The following is a 20,184-nucleotide window of genomic DNA, read 5'->3' as shown; positions in this document are numbered from 1 at the left end:
ATCAATCAGATGTGAAAGCAGCTGTGTGTCACTGGTGTAGGGAGACACCCAACTTCTTCACTGAGGAGATGCAAAAACATGCAAGATATTGGCATAGGTGTGTGGAAAGGGGGAGGTGTCTATGCGAAAAACTAATGATTGCTTGAAAGGCAAAATTCCAACCTTAAGCAATATGTAATTCATGGGAGCATCTTGCTTGTTATTGAAATAATCAAGTAGGAAGCAGAACTTTCCTTTTGGCCATGCATACAAATGGCTTCTTAACTCTGACAAAAAAAAAAAAAAAATTCATATGCATGTTTCTACCTTTGTGAGTCCACACCATTTTAGTCAAGATTATACACTGAGTCTTGTTAATGTTGTCCTAGGACTGTCAGGGCTCATTTAAGTGTTCAGAACAAATAAATATACAGATGGAGTCTTTTGTCCACACTCTGCATTCATCTCATCCATATTCGTATCCATTTTCTGAAAGCTTGGAGATCTGGATGAAATAGAGCTTTATCAGCAGTAATCATGGGTTAATGTGGCAAATATTCAATCAAGACACAACCTTACATAGCTATTCCACAGGTCACCATTCTACTGCAGTCACCCACGGTCCAAAAAAAGGGCAAAAACAGGATGAAACAGCTTAATCTGGCTGGCCTCCTAACAGGCTGGTTTGTAAAGTGCAGACCTTATGCTGGCAACCTACCCAAAAAACAAAAGAAAGGTGAGCTGTTTGTTTGAAGAAAAACTGCAAATAAACACTGCTTTGGCTTCAGATTTTTATCCCGATGGAGCCCAATAAAAGACCTTTCAAGCCATAGTTACTACAAATACTCTGTTTAAAGATGTCTGAGCATGACTGAAATAATTAAGAGTACAAATACCCAAAAGTTACCTTTTACTATCAACAATTTCAAGAATTTTGAACAGTTTAAATATTTGATCCAGATTTCAAATCTGGTGCCGATGATGGCATTAACTACTATGTACACCAGGTTTGTTCAAGATTGACAAAGATGGATCAAGAATGATGCCACAAAACACACTCCGATATGCCATTTAGGATGAAACAGGAAGAAATGGTGTTCTGTGGAATAGTCACATTAAATGAAGCGTGCACGAAGATGTCTGTACACAATAGTGGAATATTTTGATGACACTTTTACATATATGTAATCCAGTCATGTAATATTTAATTCCTGTACAAAACTTTGTCTACAATTTTGTAGTAAAAATATTAAGACTTACTCTGTTGCCATGTTGCCAAGTTATCAAAATCTTTCGAGATAGTCTGTGATGTCAACAAGAGAACATTTTTTATTATCATCTTTGCTAATTTAAAGGATGTGTTGAAGTATCTGGGCAGAAATGGGTAAACTGTTTGAAACACATGGACAGATTTGGATATGTAAGTGGAGTATAAATGAACCAGAAGAGAAATCATCCATGACTTCTGCACCAGCCTGACAGAACATCAAGGCCACAGAAGAAAAGGTGAAGTCCACCAATGTTTTGCATCTGGTCCACGTCTTACATCACCGGAGGTCTCATTTACTGTAAAACAGTGTGTCTGTCAGACTCGTACTAAAAGTATGCACAAAACATGAAAATGTTGGTAAAATCATGTGTATGCACACGTGCAAACAATGTTCTCCACAAAGGGTCAGTGCAAAACATGAATATTTAATCTTACAAATTTGGCCAGACAAGTGTTTACTTATTAATAATAATATTTGTAAAGTTCTTTCAGAGAATTTCAAGTGCTGCACAACAAATCCCATAACACATTAAAACCATAACACAATACAGAACATAAAGCTATATTAAAACTTATTATCATTTAAAGTACAAATGAGGACATCAGAACACAAAACAAAACCATACCTCACAGTCCTCAAAGGTTACAATCCTTCAAGAAAAGGTAAAGCTGAAGATTTCCCTTAAAAGTCTCAGCTGAAGCTGATTGCCAAACTGTTCCACACAGCTGGGATATGATATGAAAATGTTCTAACTGCCAAAGTCATCTTTTTAACAGGGGCCATTTGCAGAGCCACCTCGAAAGTGGTGGCCTGCATACTGCTCTCATGCCAAATAGCCCCGTGAATATCCCTGCCTTTTCTAAGTGCCCCACAAGTGGTGTTGGATGTTTGTGGGTGGCACTTGGACTCTGGCTGACACCATCCAAGACTGGGTTGAATAGGCACTCGCCGACTTTCGACCACTGGTGTGAAGGCTGCCTTGATCGCTCCATTCGGCCATGGTTCGACATGGTTGATGATTTTGTGCAGCATATCATGCCCTGGCACGAAATATCCATCCTGCGTATGACATGCTGACAATGCGACCTTATCTTGCCCACCGTTCAATTGTGTTTTCAGTGCAAGCAGCACGCAAATGTGGTGTGCATGTGCTGTGTGTGAATGGTTGTGGTGACAGCTGTACAAGACATTCGAGCCGTGCCGATTTTTCACAGTTGGTGTACCATCCTCTGTCGTGCACCATTTGGCCTCAATCGTGTTATGTGTGAAGGGGCCTGAAGAAGCAGCAGGCCATTCACAACTTCATGAGTGCATTCTCTGTAAAATAATAGACATGAAATGCTGCCAGATCAAACAAATCATTTTCAACAGTTCAAGAAGATTTTGTTTGGTGGTCACAGCAGTGAAGTGACTAAAGCAAAAAATGCAATGAGTGACAACACAAAAGTGGTTTGATTTCAGCTATGAAGCACCTTATATATTTTACAATTTAAAAAGTCCTACTTAAAAAGAATATCTGTGGCTCACAATCATGAAAAAACCACTGATTTATGATAAAGTAGATATATGTCACATGTGTTATTCACTGAATTTAAATGTATGAGTTATGACTCACCTGCATAAGGCATCATTATAAGTGTAAAGACATCACTGAAATTGTTCCAACAGTCTCGCTGTAATTCGTCATCTCCACCTGGGTTGTTACAGGTGCTCTGTGACTCTGGGCTACCTTTTCATTGGAATGTTTTGCACATTTGTCATGTCGTTGCTTGATCTTTGAACTCAACTTTATTTGAACTCAACTTGATCTTTGAACTCAACTTTATTTCACAACTTAATCTTGTTGCTGGCTTGTCTATGTGTGTTGCAATATACACTGTTAGTGAAAGATTTTCCTTTAATATGTGGTGCAAGGCTATTTAGGCATATTTTGCTTAGAAATGTCATATCAAAGATACTAAGTATGGCATTGACATCAGATTGTTGTATGGCTGGGGGGGCCTGGCTGCCTTTTTGTTGCTGTCTTTTGGTTTTCCTTCCAGGTGGCTTGCATTTGGGACTGAGTGGCTGTGTTGCTGAGGTTATCAGGACCTCACCCTGATCACCTGCGGCTCGTCAGGACTCACAGCTGTGGTGCATCTATATGGATTGGAACATGGTGGCATTTAAGACTGGAGTATACAGTGTGTATTTGCCAGAGACTCGACCTTGTGACCAGACGGGTGAGATCGTCGTCTCGGGAGCCATCTCATCATCAGTGGATGCAGAGAACGTCCAGGGTTTGATGCACGGTCTGTGAAAGAGGAGGGGGTGAGGTCTCACGCTCGTCAGCACACTTCCTGAGGTACGTTAGATTTTGTGACTAACGTTTATACAGTCAGTAAATGTGGTGTCCCTCACACCTTATTATATTGAGCTGTACGTTAGTCATGTATCGGCTTCCACTGCAGTGGAGTTTTGTGAACTGGATGTTCCATGCCTGCAGGTTGGGAAACTGATTAGTAATTAAGCCAGGAAGTGTTTGCTGTTTATGTACACCTTTGAGTGGTCTCTCTGTGTGTAGAGTGTGGACTCACATAATGGTTCCTTCTTTCACAGACTTGGTTTGTTGCGGCCACCTGGGGGGTGTCGGCGGGGTCCTTGGGTCCGAACGGCTTCTGGCTCCGGACCGTTAGCGCTGCTGGGAGCGCACCACGCCAGACCGCACTTTCTTTTGTTGTTTTTTGTATCACTGTTATGTATTAAATTCAGTTAGCCTTTGTACCGTGCTCTGCTTATTTCATACTGGGTCCTTCAAACGCTGGTCGGTTCTCCGAGCTGCGTCCGACACATAACACAGATCACGGTTATGCTGCATAAATTCTTTGAAATGCTTGTTTGGATATACCGACATCTATTTCATGTCATGTTCTGTTGTTGTACCACTAAATATCATCCATGCACTGTTCCACTATGAAACAGTTCCAAGAATGAAGTGACTCACAGAAGGTGTATATTGCAAGAATGACCCCATGTCTTCTAGGAATTCCTGTAATAGCAAAAGCTACACTAACATCTCATCTCTCATCTCACAAATGATATATGTTTTAATCAGATCTATTACTATATCAACAGCTGTGAACAAATGGCAGACATTAAAATAATGCTATTTGTGTTGTAATTTTTACTGATGATAGCCTTTTACTGATGCAAGATTGCCTTGCATCAGTGAGAAGCTGGATATCTGATTTCTGATAAGACCGAAATGATGGTTCTTGGTCCAGCGAGACATCGGCATCAATTTGACCAGCTAGCGCTTAGCCTAGGTTTGTGTGTCATACATCACACTGACAAAGTGAAGAACCTTGGGGTAATTTTTGATCCTATGTTGTCCTTTGACCTCCACATTAGCGATATTACTAGGACTGCTTTCTTCCATCTGTGAAATATAGCAAAGATTCGTCCCATCCTGTCTATGGCTGATGCTGAGACCCTGATTCATGCATTTGTCTCTTCTAGATTGGACTACTGCAATGTTCTATTTTCTGGGTTGCCGCAGTCCAGAATTAGGGCTCTTCAATTGGTTCAAAATACTTCTGCCAGACTTTTGACACAAAGCAGAAAGTTTGACCACATTACTCCCATTTTGGCATCTCTTCATTGGCTTCCTGTCCCTGTGAGATCAGATTTTAACATCCTGCTACTACCTTATAAAATTGTTCACGGACTGGCACTGCCCTAATTAGCTGATCTACTTAAACACTACCTACTGGCCTGGGCTTTGCATTCACAGGACGCAGGATTACTTTGTGTCCCTAGGGTGAATAAAAAGTCTGCAGGTCATAGAGCTTTCTCTTATCATGCCCTTGATCTGCCGAATAATCTCCCTGCATCAGTGAGGTAGTCGAACTCTGTGGAGACTTTCAAGTCCAGATTGAAGACTGATTTCTTTTCTGTTTTATATGATTAACATATTGTGTTATTATGCTTTTATAGTCTTTTATTGTGCTTTTAATCTTTTAATTATGCCCTTGGATCTTTTGGTCCATTTTGTTTTGTTTTTGAGTTGTTATCTGTTAAGTGCCTTGAGGCGACACTGTTGTGATTTGGTGCTCTATAAGTTGAATAAATTGAATTCTTACCATCTTCACAATCATAAACCCCACCTCATGTAATAGAAGCTGGCAGCTGTGATATTCATGTCAATGTTGTTGCATTGTCAAGGGAAATATACAGTATGTGTTTGGATCATGACAACCTTTTGTATATAACAAATAAACAATGTGGAAATAGTAGGAAGACAACAGTGTTTAAATTGGCCGGTTAATGCTGTCATAGTGTAATGTTTCCTATTTCTTTTCTTTATAAATAAACAAAATAACACCTGAACTTTAAAATTTGTATAAAATCATTACAGACTTTTCATCTCTACACCACAGTTTCTCAAGTTTTAAATGTCATTCATTTTTAAATTTTCATTAATAAATAAAATTAACACCTTGTTCAACCAACAAGGACATTGAAATACACATACTAAGCAGCAGGTCGTCAGTGGTAAGATACATACATGTTTAATCATTGACTGAGTTGACAGAATTCCCTCTCTCAAGCCATTTCATGATGGCATCACAAAAGTTAATTAATCTACTGGTTTGTGATACCATCACAAAAACCGCTGAATTTTTGTAACAAGAGCACAACATTTGGGGTGATGCGAAGGGGTCTGGATAATAAATCTTTATATCTGGTCTTTTGTATCTGGTCTTTATAATAAAAGTTCTAAATTTAAATTGTCCTTCAAACTTAAAGTGAAATCAAATCTCTTAATTTGGCAAAAATATCAAGATGTCTGATTTTTGTTTTATTACATATTATTATAACATTTTCATAAGTGTAAAAACTCAATGGGTTTCTCTTTAAATGTGCTCAAGATCAAAACTTTTTCACTCTCATGTAAAATGGCCTTGAAACACTGTAATAATATTTTAAATGTTATGATTATTATTAGTTGTCTTTCTCTTCCATGGAGCTCATTGAGTCACAATGTTGTTGGACAGAGGTGTTTGGAGATACTGATACCTTTGCATGAGACAAAGGTCCATGTTTTTAGGGTTCTGGTTTCCCTGTCTTACTGGATGGTTGCGAGAATTGGATGCTAACCAGTGACCTAAGGCAACAGCTGGATGACTTTTTTCTGAGGTCTCCTCAGAGGATCCTTGGATGCTGCTGGAATGACACTGTCAAAAGAATTGTTACTTTGGGAGACTCTGCTGAGGCATTCTGAGGTGAAAATTATTTACGAGATTTCTCTGAGCATGATCCAGGACACAAACTCAATGATGAAGAACTCAACAACTAAAAAATGCCAAGAGAATGGCAACATTTAACATGTCTGTGACAGACAGATTGCTACGTTCAATAGGTGAATGGACATGGTTGTCTTCTTCGGTGGTTGCCATCCAGGATCCAAGGTGGTTTGGTAGTGTAGTGTATGTGCTAATGTGCAGCACCAAGGCATGACTTCATTTTATCCTTATACCCCATCACACATACGCTGATTGAGGCCGAATGGCGTCAGAATGACACATCCAGCCACAAATGGGAAGTATTGAGTTGTGGTCTGAAGACCTATGAATGGCGGTCTATGAGCAGTCTACATATTTAGTCCTGTTCACTCGACTGTCCCGAATGTGTCGCACATGTTCAAAACACTCTTGGTGCCACGGAGATGGAAGGCACCGTATATGTGCAGTTTTTGTGTCATCTGATCGCAGTCTACATATTCTGATGGCATCAAAACAGCATCTGAAACCTACATATTCTGATGGCATCAAAATGAGCTGATCACGGTTGATTGAGCTCTGAGAACGATCAGTCACTGCAAAGCCTGCTGGCATGTTGTGGGATATCCACCTCCACTGGACCCCAGCCAGAGACGGCAAATGAAATATTGATTTGTAATACCATATATGTGGCACACATTCATACACACACATGCTGCTATGCCTCTCCATGGCCTCATGCACAGTAACACATCATCACATGTGTCAGAGCTGAACGGATCTCACTGCTGTAATATACATATTATTACTTGATCACCATCTAATCTTTGTAGGAGGTGTGACATGGAACTGTATCACCAGGTCATGACACCATTATTAAACATGATACTCACCTCCACCACCGAACCAGGACAGCGCAGAGTGCACAGGATCCAAACCACAGCCTGTGGCAAAAACTTCATTTGCACAAACTGCTTTTTCTTATAATGCCATAAAAGAATGGAATAATCTTGAACTAAAACATCAGACAAGCTATATCACTTTCACAGCAGAGCTTAAACAGTGGCTAGGGAACAACCAAACCTGCCAGCACTAATATTATTGTGTAGAAGTGGTTATTTGGTATTTATATCTTGATATAAAATGATGAATTAGGTAGGTCATTATGTATTTATTTATTATTTTTTTTTTAAATAAGGACTTGTCTGTAATTGCAATCATTGTTGAAATGTGTAATTTATATTGTATATGTGTGAAAGTTGGAGCGGTTGTGGGAGTGTGTGTGTCAAACAGTGTCAGACTGTGTGGTATTGTTTGATTGAGTATTCTTTCACTGTATTTTATTATGTAATGGGGACTGCAGATGGAAACTAGCTATTTAGCTATAATCTGGTACAGATCATCTTTGTTTTTATGAGCTTAATGTCTCTGTACATTGTCCCTTTTCAAATAAAGGCTAAGATAAGATAAGATAAAAGCCTCTCACTCGGCTTCTGTGTGCTGCAAATAACCATGCAAAAAATCCCTTGTGATAATCCAACCAACATCATGGTGTATAGAGTTGTGTTGTGCTCCTGAAGTGAGCAAAAAATAAACTAAAGTTCCCTGGAAAGGCTGCATGTAACGCATGGTGTGACTGCTTGGCCCACTGCCAGCAAACTTTCAACAAAGGTGTCCAGTGGCACACGCGCACGCTTAGTGGCTCATGCACCTGTTATGAACACAGACACACAGCTGAGTGATCATTTCAGCAGTCCCTCCCACTCCAGCCCTGTGTTTGCCATCCAGATGTTTGGACATTGGGCAGTCTTCAGCGTCTTTTATGGCCGTCTGACAGCAGTATGTGTCATCTATGTGTTGTGTACATATGCTTTGGATGCCATCGTGCAGGTGTGGACGAGGTAGTCTGGCTGTGTTCTGACACTGCTGACCACGCCTCTTTCCCTCCCAACTGCGTCCGATTATGGTAATATTGGCCATTTCGTCTTGGTTCCTGCACATTCTTGCTGTGTGTGACGGGGGCTTTAGTATAGCAGCATTCATCTATTCATTACATTTTCATAAAAACTGATAAACTCTTACAGAGCCCTGGAGTAGTCATAGAGAGAAAAATGTTGAGGTACCCTGCTGGCAGCCAAACAGATAAACAAAGATAACCTCTGTGTTGGAGGTGGGTAGATTTAGGTATTCTCTTTAATACATGAAAAGCAAATGCACCATGTCAACTCAGTTTTTTTTAAGAACACTCATTAGCGTGCTTAGAAAATCAAATTTATCGGCTCTAGACCCCTCATGGTCACATATCACCAGCACCTTATTATATTAAAGTCTGCTGTGAGCTCTAGAAGAAGTAATGGGACCAAATTATCACGTTCCTTTTATTTTATGCAGCGGTAGCTGTCTTTGATGCTTACTTCTTCTTGTTGTATTTTTCATGGTCAGGGGGGAAGGAGTGCCCAGCTGCTCCTGCCCTGGAGGAGTGGAGGATCTGCAATGACCATCCCTGCATGGTGTTCTTCTGGGAGGCCACAGCCTGGGGCCCGTGCATTGAGGATTCCTCCATGAATTTGAATGGAACCAGCTTCTGGAATGGGACTCCCACCTGTGCTTTTGGTGTCCAGATCCGGAAAGTCAGTTGTGTGAAGCTAGATGTTGGACCTGTCCTCAATAAAAGGTATGTTCTCTGACACGGTATCTGTTCTTAAGGTGCTGATGTGTGACTGTACTGGGTACCTCATACTGGCAATAAGGATCTGCAGGGATATGTTGTTTGTTTTACTTTTATTTTTTATTATTTATTAAGAACTGATGCAATATGCCATGCAATTCAGAAATACTATGATTCAACATTCACAATTTTTAAAGACCTGTGTTTTTTGCATTTCCTGTATACTGGGTTGATTCTGTTTTACTATTTCCTCAATCACAACTGAAACTGTGCACATGAAGCACTCTGTGCACTCTCCCATATGTATGGATTGACTTTTTTTAAACCAATAAGATACATTTCCAGAGATGCTGCCGGGTAAATCTGATTTCAGTGGCGGCTTTTGTCAAATCATGCTTTTTTTTTTGTTTTGTTTTGTTTTGGGTTTTTTTTTTAAAAGCACACCTGTAATTTCAATGTTGATACCAATGTATCAGTTCAGTTAAATTCAGTGAAATTCAGCTCAATTCATAAATGATTTTTTTTTTCCATTAGGAAGTTTGTATTTGAAGAGATTCAGTGCTTATCTGTATCACCTACCAACACACACATGACATGCAAAACATATTGTATTGAGCAATTAACAGTGGAAACAATACATAATAAACCAACAATAAACAGTTTAAGAAATGTTAAAAATCTAAAATCTTTTAAAAATGTACACACCATATGTCTCTATCATTGGCAGCTCCATAGATTTTTAATTGGTGGGTGGTGTTGGGGTATGAGTTAATGGTGGGTTGACACAATTTGTAGTTTGCATGGATGCATTTTAAAGTAAATTTCATCTGCTCTGCATAAATGCTATTAATTCACACATACAATGCATCACAGATATGTGTTCAGATTTGTTATGATAATCAAGCTTCAAACAGCAAAGAAAAAATTTGCAAAATGTCAGAAATGTAGAGGCAGAGAACAGTAAAACTACACAACAAATAACAAATGACAGTCACAATAGGGGTTGATCTCCTGTAGTTGGTGCAATTCACCGGTGTTAATTTTAACAATATACAAGGAGTTCAAAAAAATTTGGTATCATTTTGAATGTAAATATGTGAGTCTAGGCCACTAAACAGGCTTAATGTACAGCAAAATGAGATTTATTCATCAAAATTTGAATGACAAATTCAAAGGTATGTGGATTTCATGAATGATTTCATTTTTTCAATATGTGCACTGTTATGGGGGGGGGGGGGGGGGGGGGTGATGGTCTAGTGGTTAAAGTGTTGGGCTTGAGACCAGAGACCATCTCACTTGTTTATTTTCACCTGTTAAAGTCAGAATAATAAACAAACTCAAAATTTACAAACATTTCTGAAATTTCAAAAAAAAAAAAAAAAACCCTCAGTGACCAATATAGCCACCCTTCTTTTCAATAATAGTCACAAGCCTTCCATTCATGGAGTCTGTCAGTTTCTTGATCTGGTCCGAATCAACTTTTTGTGCAGCCGCAACCACAGCCTCCAAGACACTGTTCAGAGAGGTGTACTGTTTACCTTCACTGTAAATTTCCTTCTTCAGAATGGCCCAAAAGTTCTCAATCGGGTTTAAGTCGGGTGAAGAAGGGGGCCATGTCATAATTTTTTCATCTTTAAGGCCTTTACTGGCCAGCCACGCAGTGGCGTACTTTGATGCATGTGATGGAGCGTTGTCTTGCATGAAAATGAAAGTCTTCTTGAAAGATGCAGACTTTCTTCTGTACCACTGCTTGAAGAAAGTGTCTTCTAAAAATTGACAGTAGGTCTGAGAGTTGATTTTGAGCCCATTTTCAACCCGAAAGGGTCCAACTAGCTCATCTTTAATGATACTTGCCCATACCAGTACCCCACCTCCACCTTGCTGGCATCTGAGTCAAAGTGGAGTTCTGTGTCCGTTAGTGATCCAACCATGGGCCCATCCATCAGGTCCATCAAGAGTCACTCTCATCTCATCAGTCCACAAAACCTTTCAAAAATCGGTCTTCAGATATCTCTTGGCCCATTCTTGACATTTCAGCTTATGCGTCTTGTTCAGAGGTGGTCGGGTTTCAGCCTTTCTTACCTTGGCCATGTCTCTGAGAACTGAACATCTTGTACTTCTTGACACTCCAAGTAGGTCGCAGTTGTGGAAAATGGCAGCACTGGAGGATAATGGGTTCCTGGTAGCTTCACATTTGATTCTTCTCAAGTGTCTGGTGGTTAATTAGCGCCTTTTCTTCTCGACACATTTCTTGCAACCCTGTTGACTATTTGCAATGAAACGTTTGATCGTTCTGTGATCACACCCCAATATCTTTGATATGTCAAGAGTGCTGCATCCCTCTGAAAGACTTTTTACAATTTTTGCTTTTTCAGCATCAGTTAAATCTCTTTTTTGGCCCATTTCTCCTGAGGAGAAGAAACTGCCTAATAATTGTGCACAACTTGATATAGGGTGTTGATCTCCTGAGGCCACACCCTCCCTTGTTACACAAATACACATCACCTGATATGCATTAAATCCAATAACCATTCAGGCTAATACAGCTTGGAGTTGGAAATCCTGGATAAAATGATGATATGGTCAAAATAATCACCTGCCTAATAATTGTGCACACAGTGGACCTCATGTATCAACGTTGCGTACGGCGATATTTGAGCGTATATGGGGTGGACGCCAAAACGGCTGCGCTACTTGGCATTTATCAATGTGGTCGTTGGCGTACGCTGTGCTGAAAATATACACCAGGTCGAGAGGTGGTGTAAATTATACACCAAAATGAACCAGCGCTGGAATCCACATAAAAATGAAGATGATCAACATGATAAACAGTGCCATTATACAAATCAATGCATATGTTACATAAATAACTCTTTCCTGATTATACTACATAATAATCAATACAAATCTTGTTGTTATGGAGCACGATCCATGGACACAGCGCTGACTGCAAAGACAGCGCTGCTTGCCTTTTTCTCCAGACTTCGAGCCTGGAGCCAGAGCAGCGCTGAGCTTAACTTTATGTGGTGTGATCGTTTTAGACTATGAAATTGATAATAACAACTGTAGTTTCGTCATTCCCTTAATTCGCCCGTGCTGCAGCCAGGTTTTGTCGTCTCCATTCGGTTATCACAATAAAATAAATACAGAAATACATTTAAAAAATAAAGAAATCTGACAGATTAGGCGTGTCTTATTAATTGAGCGAGCAAATATCCACGTCAAGAATTATTGACATGTGAAAAGAGAATACAGTGGTCCGTCGTTATAACGCCGTTCACCTGTCGTGGCCTCGGAGTCTCGCGGAGTATTTAGTCCAATTTTGCATGCCTTTTTTTTACAGTGTTCTGTGTTCTGCGTATCTGTTTATAAGAATCTTGTTGCCCAGAAGAAAAAAGCGCACCAACAACTACTCATAACTGTGTTTGTCACACGGAAACAAACACCTGCTGCAGCGAGATGTGAGTGGAAAAAGGCGCAGCGTCAGGACGCAGAGGCCCGATCTGTGAAATACTGGTGAGTCACTATTAATAATTTCTTATGTGTCCGACCTCGTTCGTTGATCGTTAAAATTAATTCGTTAGTTCTAAATGCCATCATAATTATTTATAGGAAAACTTTCTATTTTTATTTCTCAAACAAATGTTTGGGCCTGAAAACAGTTTGGTATTATTTTCCTACTAAGGTTTGAACTTTGAGAGTGTTTACACACAAGAGAAAAGTGAGAAAATGTTCATGCCTGATTGAGAAAGTGTATAAACTGTGTAGTGAGGGGTTTTACAGCTTTGAAACGTCTATAATAATTGTAAAAAATAACGCTGACTACGTCGCGGTTTTGCGTATTACGGGCTATTTTTTAGAACGTAACTCCAGCGATTAATGAGGGACCACTGTAACACTTTATTGATTATATACTACAAAACAATTGATACGACGGCTTTTGATGCTCTATTGGCATGCGTCGTGATTGGTGGAGTTCTTTTTCATTGCCGTCTTCCCGGCTTCCATGTCGTAAAATGAGGGTGTGTCTGAAGCGGAGTCTGAATATTTATGGGCGTGTTTATTATAATTACGATCGTTTCCACCTGCCATATTTATCAAGATCACGTCAGGCGTATGCCAGAAATGGGCAGGTACGCACTGCTTGATACATGTCACGGCGACTTTGGTGTATTTCAAGTTTACGCCATAAATTTACGCCACAAGTGTGCAACATTGATACATGAGGCCCAGTGTAAGGGTCCTTGGGTAAGGTCCTTAATCCCCTCATTGCTCCTGGTGTGGAGTGAGTGCCTTGTATGGCAGCACCCTCATATCAGGGTGAATGTGAGGCATTATTTGTAAAGTGCTTTGAGCGTCTGATGCTGATGGAGAAGCGCTATATACAGTAGTGTTCAGAATAATAGTAGTCCTATGTGACTAAAAAAGATTAATCCAGGTTTTGAGTATATTTCTTATTGTTACATGGGAAACATGCTTTTTTCTTTGAAAGCCTGAGGAAAATGGGACGTTCAAGACATTGTTCAGAGGAACAGCGTAGTTTGATTAAAAAGTTGATTGGAGAAGGGAAAACGTATATGCAGGTGCAAAAAATTATAGGCTGTTCATCTACAATGATCTCCAATGCTTTAAAATGACAGAGATGCGTGGACAAAAACAGAAAACAACCATCAAAATGGATAGAAGAATAACCAGAATGGTAAAGGCTCACCCATTGATCAGCTCCGGGATGATCAAAGACAGTCTGGAGTTACCTGTAAGTGCTGTGACAATTAGAAGACGCCTGTGTGAAGCTAATTTATTTGCAAGAATCCCCCGCAAAGTCCCTCTGTTAAATAAAAGACATGTGCAGAAGAGGTTACAATTTGCCAAAGAACACATCAGCTGGCCTAAAGACAAATGGAGGAATATTTTGTGGACTGATGAGAGTAAAATTGTTCTTTTTGGGTCCAAAGGCCGCAGACAGTTTGTGAGATGACCCCCAAACTCTGAATTCAAGCCACAGTTCACAGTGAAGACAGTGAAGCATGGTGGTGCAAGCATCATGATATGGGCATGTTTCTCCTACTATGGTTTTGGGCCTATATATCGCATACCAGGTATCATGGATCAGTTTGGATATGTCAAAATACTTGAAGAGGTCATGTTGCTTTATGCTGAAGAGGACATGCCCTTGAAATGGGTGTTTCAACAAGACAATGACCCCAAGCACAGTAGTAAACCAGCAAAATCTTGGTTCCAAACCAACAAAATTATTGCTTCACAGATGTGAAGAAATCATGAAAAACTGTGGTTATACAACTAAATACTAGTTTAGTGATTCACAGGATTGCTAAAAAAAGCAGTTTTAACATAACAGTTTTGAGTTTGTAGCGTCAACAGCAGATGCTACTACACTCAACAAAAATATAAACGCAACACTTTTGGTTTTGCTCCCATTTTGTATGAGATAAACTCAAAGGTCTAAAACTTTTTCCACATACACAATATCACGATTTCCCTCAAATATTGTTCACAAACCAGTCTAAATCTGTGATAGTGAGCACTTCTCCTTTGCTGAGATAATCCATCCCACCTCACAGGTGTGTCATATCAAGATGCTGATTAGACACCATGATTAGTGCACAGGTGTGCCTTAGACTGTCCACAATAAAAGGCCACTCTGAAAGGTACAGTTTTATCACACAGCACAATGCCACAGATGTCGCAAGATTTGAGGGAGCGTGCAGTTGGCATGCTGACAGCAGGAATGTCAACCAGAGCTGTTGCTCGTGTATTGAATGTTCATTTCTCTACCATAAGCCGTCTCCAAAGGTGTTTCAGAGAATTTGGCAGTACATCCAACCAGCCTCACAACCACAGACCACGTGTAACCACACCAGCCCAGGACCTCCACATCCAGTATGTTCACCTCCAAGATCGTCTGAGACCAGCCACTCAGATAGCTGCTGAAACAATCGGTTTGCATAACCAAAGAATTTCTGCACAAACTGTCATAAACTGTCTCAGGGAAGCTCATCTGCATGCTCGTCATCCTCACTGGGGTCTCGACCTGACTCCAGTTCGTCGTCTTAACTGACTTGAGTGGGCAAATGCTCACATTCGCTGGTGTTTGGCACGTTGGAGAGGTGTTCTCTTCACGGATGAATCCTGGTTCACACTGTCCAGGGCAGATGGCAGACAGCGTGTGTGGCGTCGTGTGGGTGAGCGGTTTTCTGATGTCAATGTTATGGATCGAGTGGCCCATGGTGACGGTGGGGTTATGGTATTGGCAGGCGTCTGTTATGGACGAAGAACACAGGTGCATTTTATTGATGGCATTTTGAATGCACAGAGATACCGTGACGAGATCCTGAGGCCCATTGTTGTGCCATACATCCAAGAACATCACCTCATGTTGCAGCAGGATAATGCACGGCCCCATGTTGCAAGGATCTGTACACAATTCTTGGAAGCTGAAAATGTCCCAGTTCTTGCATGGCCGGCATACTCAGCCATTGAAGAGGAGTGGACCAACATTCCACAGGCCACAATTGACAACCTGATCAACTCTATGCGAAGGAGATGTGTTGCACTGCATGAGGCAAATGGTGGTCACACCAGATACTGACTGGTATCCCCCCCCCCAATAAAACAAAACTGCACCTTTCAGAGTGGCCTTTTATTGTGGGCAGTCTAAAGCACACCTGTGCACTAATCATGGTGTCTAATCAGCATCTTGATATGGCACACCTGTGAGGTGGGATGGATTATCTCAGCAAAGGAGAAGTGCTCACTATCACAGATTTAGACTGGTTTGTGAACAATATTTGAGGGAAATGGTGATATTGTGTATGTGGAAAAAGTTTTAGATCTTTGAGTTCATCTCATACAAAATGGGAGCAAAACCAAAAGTGTTGCATTTATATTTTTGTTGAGTGTAGATGTCCAAACTATTTAACTGAAACAATTTGATTCAGGTACCTAAATTATTACTAAAACAAAACCAAGATACGCTTTCAAAATAACATTGCTGTTCGCTTTCACGTCTTCATTTGAACATTAGTCCTTCATCCTGTGTTAGACCTTCATCCTCTCTCTTTCTTTTAGCATTTTCTCAGCAAAACATCACACTCATTGTAATTTGTAAGAGAATAAATTTACTTCTGCACTCTATCTGACACTGCTGCTTAGCCATAGTTGAGATATTGCAAAATGTGGCCCGAGGGGATGAAATGGTAAATTATGGGTAAGCCTTAAAAGGGTTCGAAAAAAGTTGTGAGAGGAGGTTAATGGATTCCCCAAATTGCGAAATTATCGAAGGACACAAGCTATATATAATGGATGGTTTTACTGACATTCCCCAGAAGATTTGATGCACTGTGGAATTTGGTCTTCTTCTTTTATGCTGTCTCACTGTTTTTTTGTTTGTTTGTTTTTAAATGTGAGATATGTTTACTTTTGCTCTTCTTTTTTAGTTGAGACAGTAAAAAACATTGCTCAGGGATTTAGCGCTGCCACAGTAATGATGTTATAGGCCACACTGGGAAGCTAGATTAATAAATAATTCACAGCGTTTGCTGTTGTATATCTCAATTTATTATTGACAGGGCCATAAAGTGGGTTATGGAAAAGCTTTTGTTCCCTCCACAATCCTGTTCTTTTCCCACACCACACATTTTTGTAATGAAACTAATCATTTGTGCTTCACTAACAGATCTTGCCAATACAATATCATTTGACTTCAAGCTCCTCCTCTTTTGTGTACCACCAATTAAATTTTAATGAAAGCAACAGCACCATGTGGTGATCAACATTTGTAGCATCAAACATGATTACAGTTTTATTGGGCCTCCCTAGAACCAAAGTTGCCATAATGCCCTGAGTCTGTTGCACTGAGATTTCTAGAAGTAGAAACTCTAGTATACTCAGGTCACATCTGGCAACATCCACTAGATGACAGCCACCTATGTGGACATCTGGTCCAGCTCTGCCTCTCAGAAGTAGGCTAACAAACTATCTGCTGAAACCTACATGAAACATGAGTGTCCCCTTGGCCTTTTTCCTGAGGTCAACACTGAGATGCCTGCAGGTTTGATTGTACCCAAAGAAATGCACTACAGGGCCAAAATGTCATAGTTGGCATTCCCTCAAGACACAAGTAATATTCCTCTTCTGAGTCTCCCACAGTAACCATTGGTTTACCCAATTATTGCTGCAATACCCAAGCATCCGCTGAAGAAAACGAGTACCAAAGACAAAGAGTTCTCATGTTCAGCCACCTATTGGCATCCAAGTCTCCCAACAACAAGACAGGAAACAGAAAGACTTGGACCTTTCTCCATCTGCATGCTTAATTTTTCATTGTCACCCTACCAGAACTCTTGGAACATATCAGGATCAAAATAGCAAACAAAACAAAACAAAACATAACATAACATGTCCTTATTTGATGGCTCTCCTTCAAATTTGGCACACATCTTCACTTTGGGCCAAGGCAAGGTTTCTATGAAAATCTGAGATAATGGCTGCACTATGGGAAAATAGAGTACTGTAAATTAAAACCGAAATGTGTTGGTGTGCGTCTGTAAAGTTGATATTTCTATAAGTTCACTTTGAAATATACCACTGAGATTTATCTTGACGTTGGTCAGTGCATATCTAATTTCCACTGCAAATCTAGCAGAAAGCTAAAAGACATTGGGATGCAAACAAAACTGTATTTTTCTTGATGGACAGATGTTCTTCAAGCTTGCCACAAGACTTCTAGTCTAGTCTAGACTATCTAGTATAAAACTTAATATCAAAAGTGTATATAAATACCAGTCACGAGCTGTGAAATCTCCTTCGACTGAGTTGTAACAATCATTTCTGTAGTGCATTATTTCTAAATGATTCCTGTAGCCTGCTGGAAGGTTATGATTTTGTACACCTGTGAACTGTTGGTTCAATCGCCCAACATCTGAGCACTTTATGCTCGACAGTAATCACTGCAGTGAGCAGCAGCTCGATAAAAAGTCAGCAGGTCTGTCTTGGTATCGACACCAAGCCCTCAGGAACACAGCAGATGGATTGTTAGTGTATTTTCCCATTTCCTTTGTTATGTAATGAGTATAAAATATTTATCAGCAAACCGAAGCCACAGCAACAATAGTGTAACTTTAAGCAGCCTATATTCACGGACATGCAATAGCTAGAAGGAGCAGTGCTGCTAGTAAGTGGAATTTCCTTGACGTTGTTCCTGCACAGTGCAGAAACATGAGAGCAGAGATGAAAATGTTAGGGTTTTTTGTTTGTGTTTTTTTCTGAATAGCTAACAGTACTGCTGCAAAATGGCAAAGAAGTAATAAAAAATTGATGCCGTGACATAATGACACAAATTCATGTACTAAAGGGTACATGTTCTTGGTTTGTTCCCCACTTGTCCAATTTTCATTAGTGCCACAGAAGAAGGCTTGAGCAACACCTTAAATCCCCAACGGTTTAGCCATCAGGTTCAACAACAGCTAGACTTGCTGACTTTGAGGTATGAGGACAAAAAATGTGTGCCTGAAAAATATAGCATTCCTCTGATAGCAAACATGCAGATGATAACAGTATATTGGCTCACTCGTGATCTTTATTCCTCAGTTAACCACATGTGACCTCGCTCCTTACCCCACAGTCATTAAGGTATTCTGGACATTAGTGGTTTTCTGTTAGGCAGATGTATAATTTGGATCCAAAATGCAGACACAGAAGCTGAGTTTTTAGTAAAAATGAAAAAGTAATACTAAGTCCCTTCGGCTGCTCCCTTGTTTGCACTCGGGGTCACCACAGCAAATCCAAGGTGGATCTGCATGTTGAATTCTCACAAGTTTTACGCTGGATGCCCTTCCTGACGCAACTCCACATTACATGGAGAAATGTGACAGGGGTGGGATTTGAACCCAGAACCTTCTGAACTGAAACCAAGCGCATTAACCACTTGGCCACCACCCCTCCAAAAATGAAAAAGTAATATATTTTACAAAAATTGCAAAGTTCAGGGTGGTCCAGTGTTGGTTCCAAGTGAGGTGGTGGTGGTGAGCAAAATTATCCATTAACTCCAGCAAGTCTGAAGGCTCTGTGTGGGCAAAACAGGTGGTATGCTGGACACGGTGAAAAAGACACAGGAAACAAACAGAGTTTAATTCAGTCTCAATAAAGTTCACACAAACAGAATATTCAGAGCGTGAAGAACTAGAGCCAAGTTTATCACAGGAAGGAAGTCAGCAAACTGGCAAGAAGTGGATGAATGAGCCAGTCTTTCAAACTGCCCTGGAGTAGGTGAATGATTGCACACGTGAGTGTCAAGTAGGTCTGCCATGCCATTGTCTAAGACTCACAAGACAAACAGACATGCAAAAAATAAACTCCTAAAATTTACTCTATTTATGCTGTACACAATTGCACTTACATAGAGCTTGTGACCACCAGTGATGTATGATTTCTTTAAGGCAGCTGTCAGATGCACAATGCCAATGTAACAATGTCCAACCTAAATAGATCCAAATCTGGAAATATACAAATTTAGAGAAATCCACAGCGATACCCAAGTACCACTTTATTGTCGAGACAACACACTCATATGAAAACATCACATCGGGTCACTGTTTTTTTATTCTGCTCTCATCCCATCCTCCATGTTCTATACCAATGTGTGCAGTAACTCCAAGGACAACATGATCAATTCATCAAACATGGTTTCATTTCACACTAATTGTAACTTTGGTGACAAAGCCAAGAAATCAACAGTGCAACGTTTCACGACCTACAGCGTGTGAAACATTTCATGCCAAATGTGACAGAAAATTAGTTTATTAAACTTACACTTCAATATAAAACTGTGAACACCAGCCAATGATTTAGTGAGTTGGATGGGTTGTTTTGAAAACAAGGGAATTGGTGCAACTCAAGAAAGTGGCACTTTAAAAGCTGGTAGTCATGTCCTTGGCTTGGCAGGAATGATTCATTGGTAAACAGTTTGCATATCCTTTGTTTTCTG

At 40.2% G+C, this 20,184-nt stretch overlaps 1 protein-coding gene across 1 annotated transcript in view; it reads left to right on the top strand.

The window, feature by feature from the left end:
• The window catches only part of thsd7ba (thrombospondin, type I, domain containing 7Ba), a 553,518-nt gene that overhangs the window by 333,511 nt on the left and 199,823 nt on the right, over positions 1–20,184 (top strand). Inside the window, exon 9 of the mRNA XM_034186086.1 lies at positions 8,954–9,185. Within this exon, the coding sequence (XP_034041977.1) occupies positions 8,954–9,185 (232 nt within the window). The remainder of the gene's footprint in view (positions 1–8,953; positions 9,186–20,184) is intronic.

This window comes from Thalassophryne amazonica, chromosome 14 (genome assembly GCF_902500255.1).
Source record: "Thalassophryne amazonica chromosome 14, fThaAma1.1, whole genome shotgun sequence".
In the NCBI taxonomy this organism is placed as follows: domain Eukaryota; kingdom Metazoa; phylum Chordata; class Actinopteri; order Batrachoidiformes; family Batrachoididae; genus Thalassophryne; species Thalassophryne amazonica.
The sequence above is the reverse complement of the archived record's forward strand: the minus strand, read 5'-3'. Positions and strand labels throughout refer to the sequence as shown.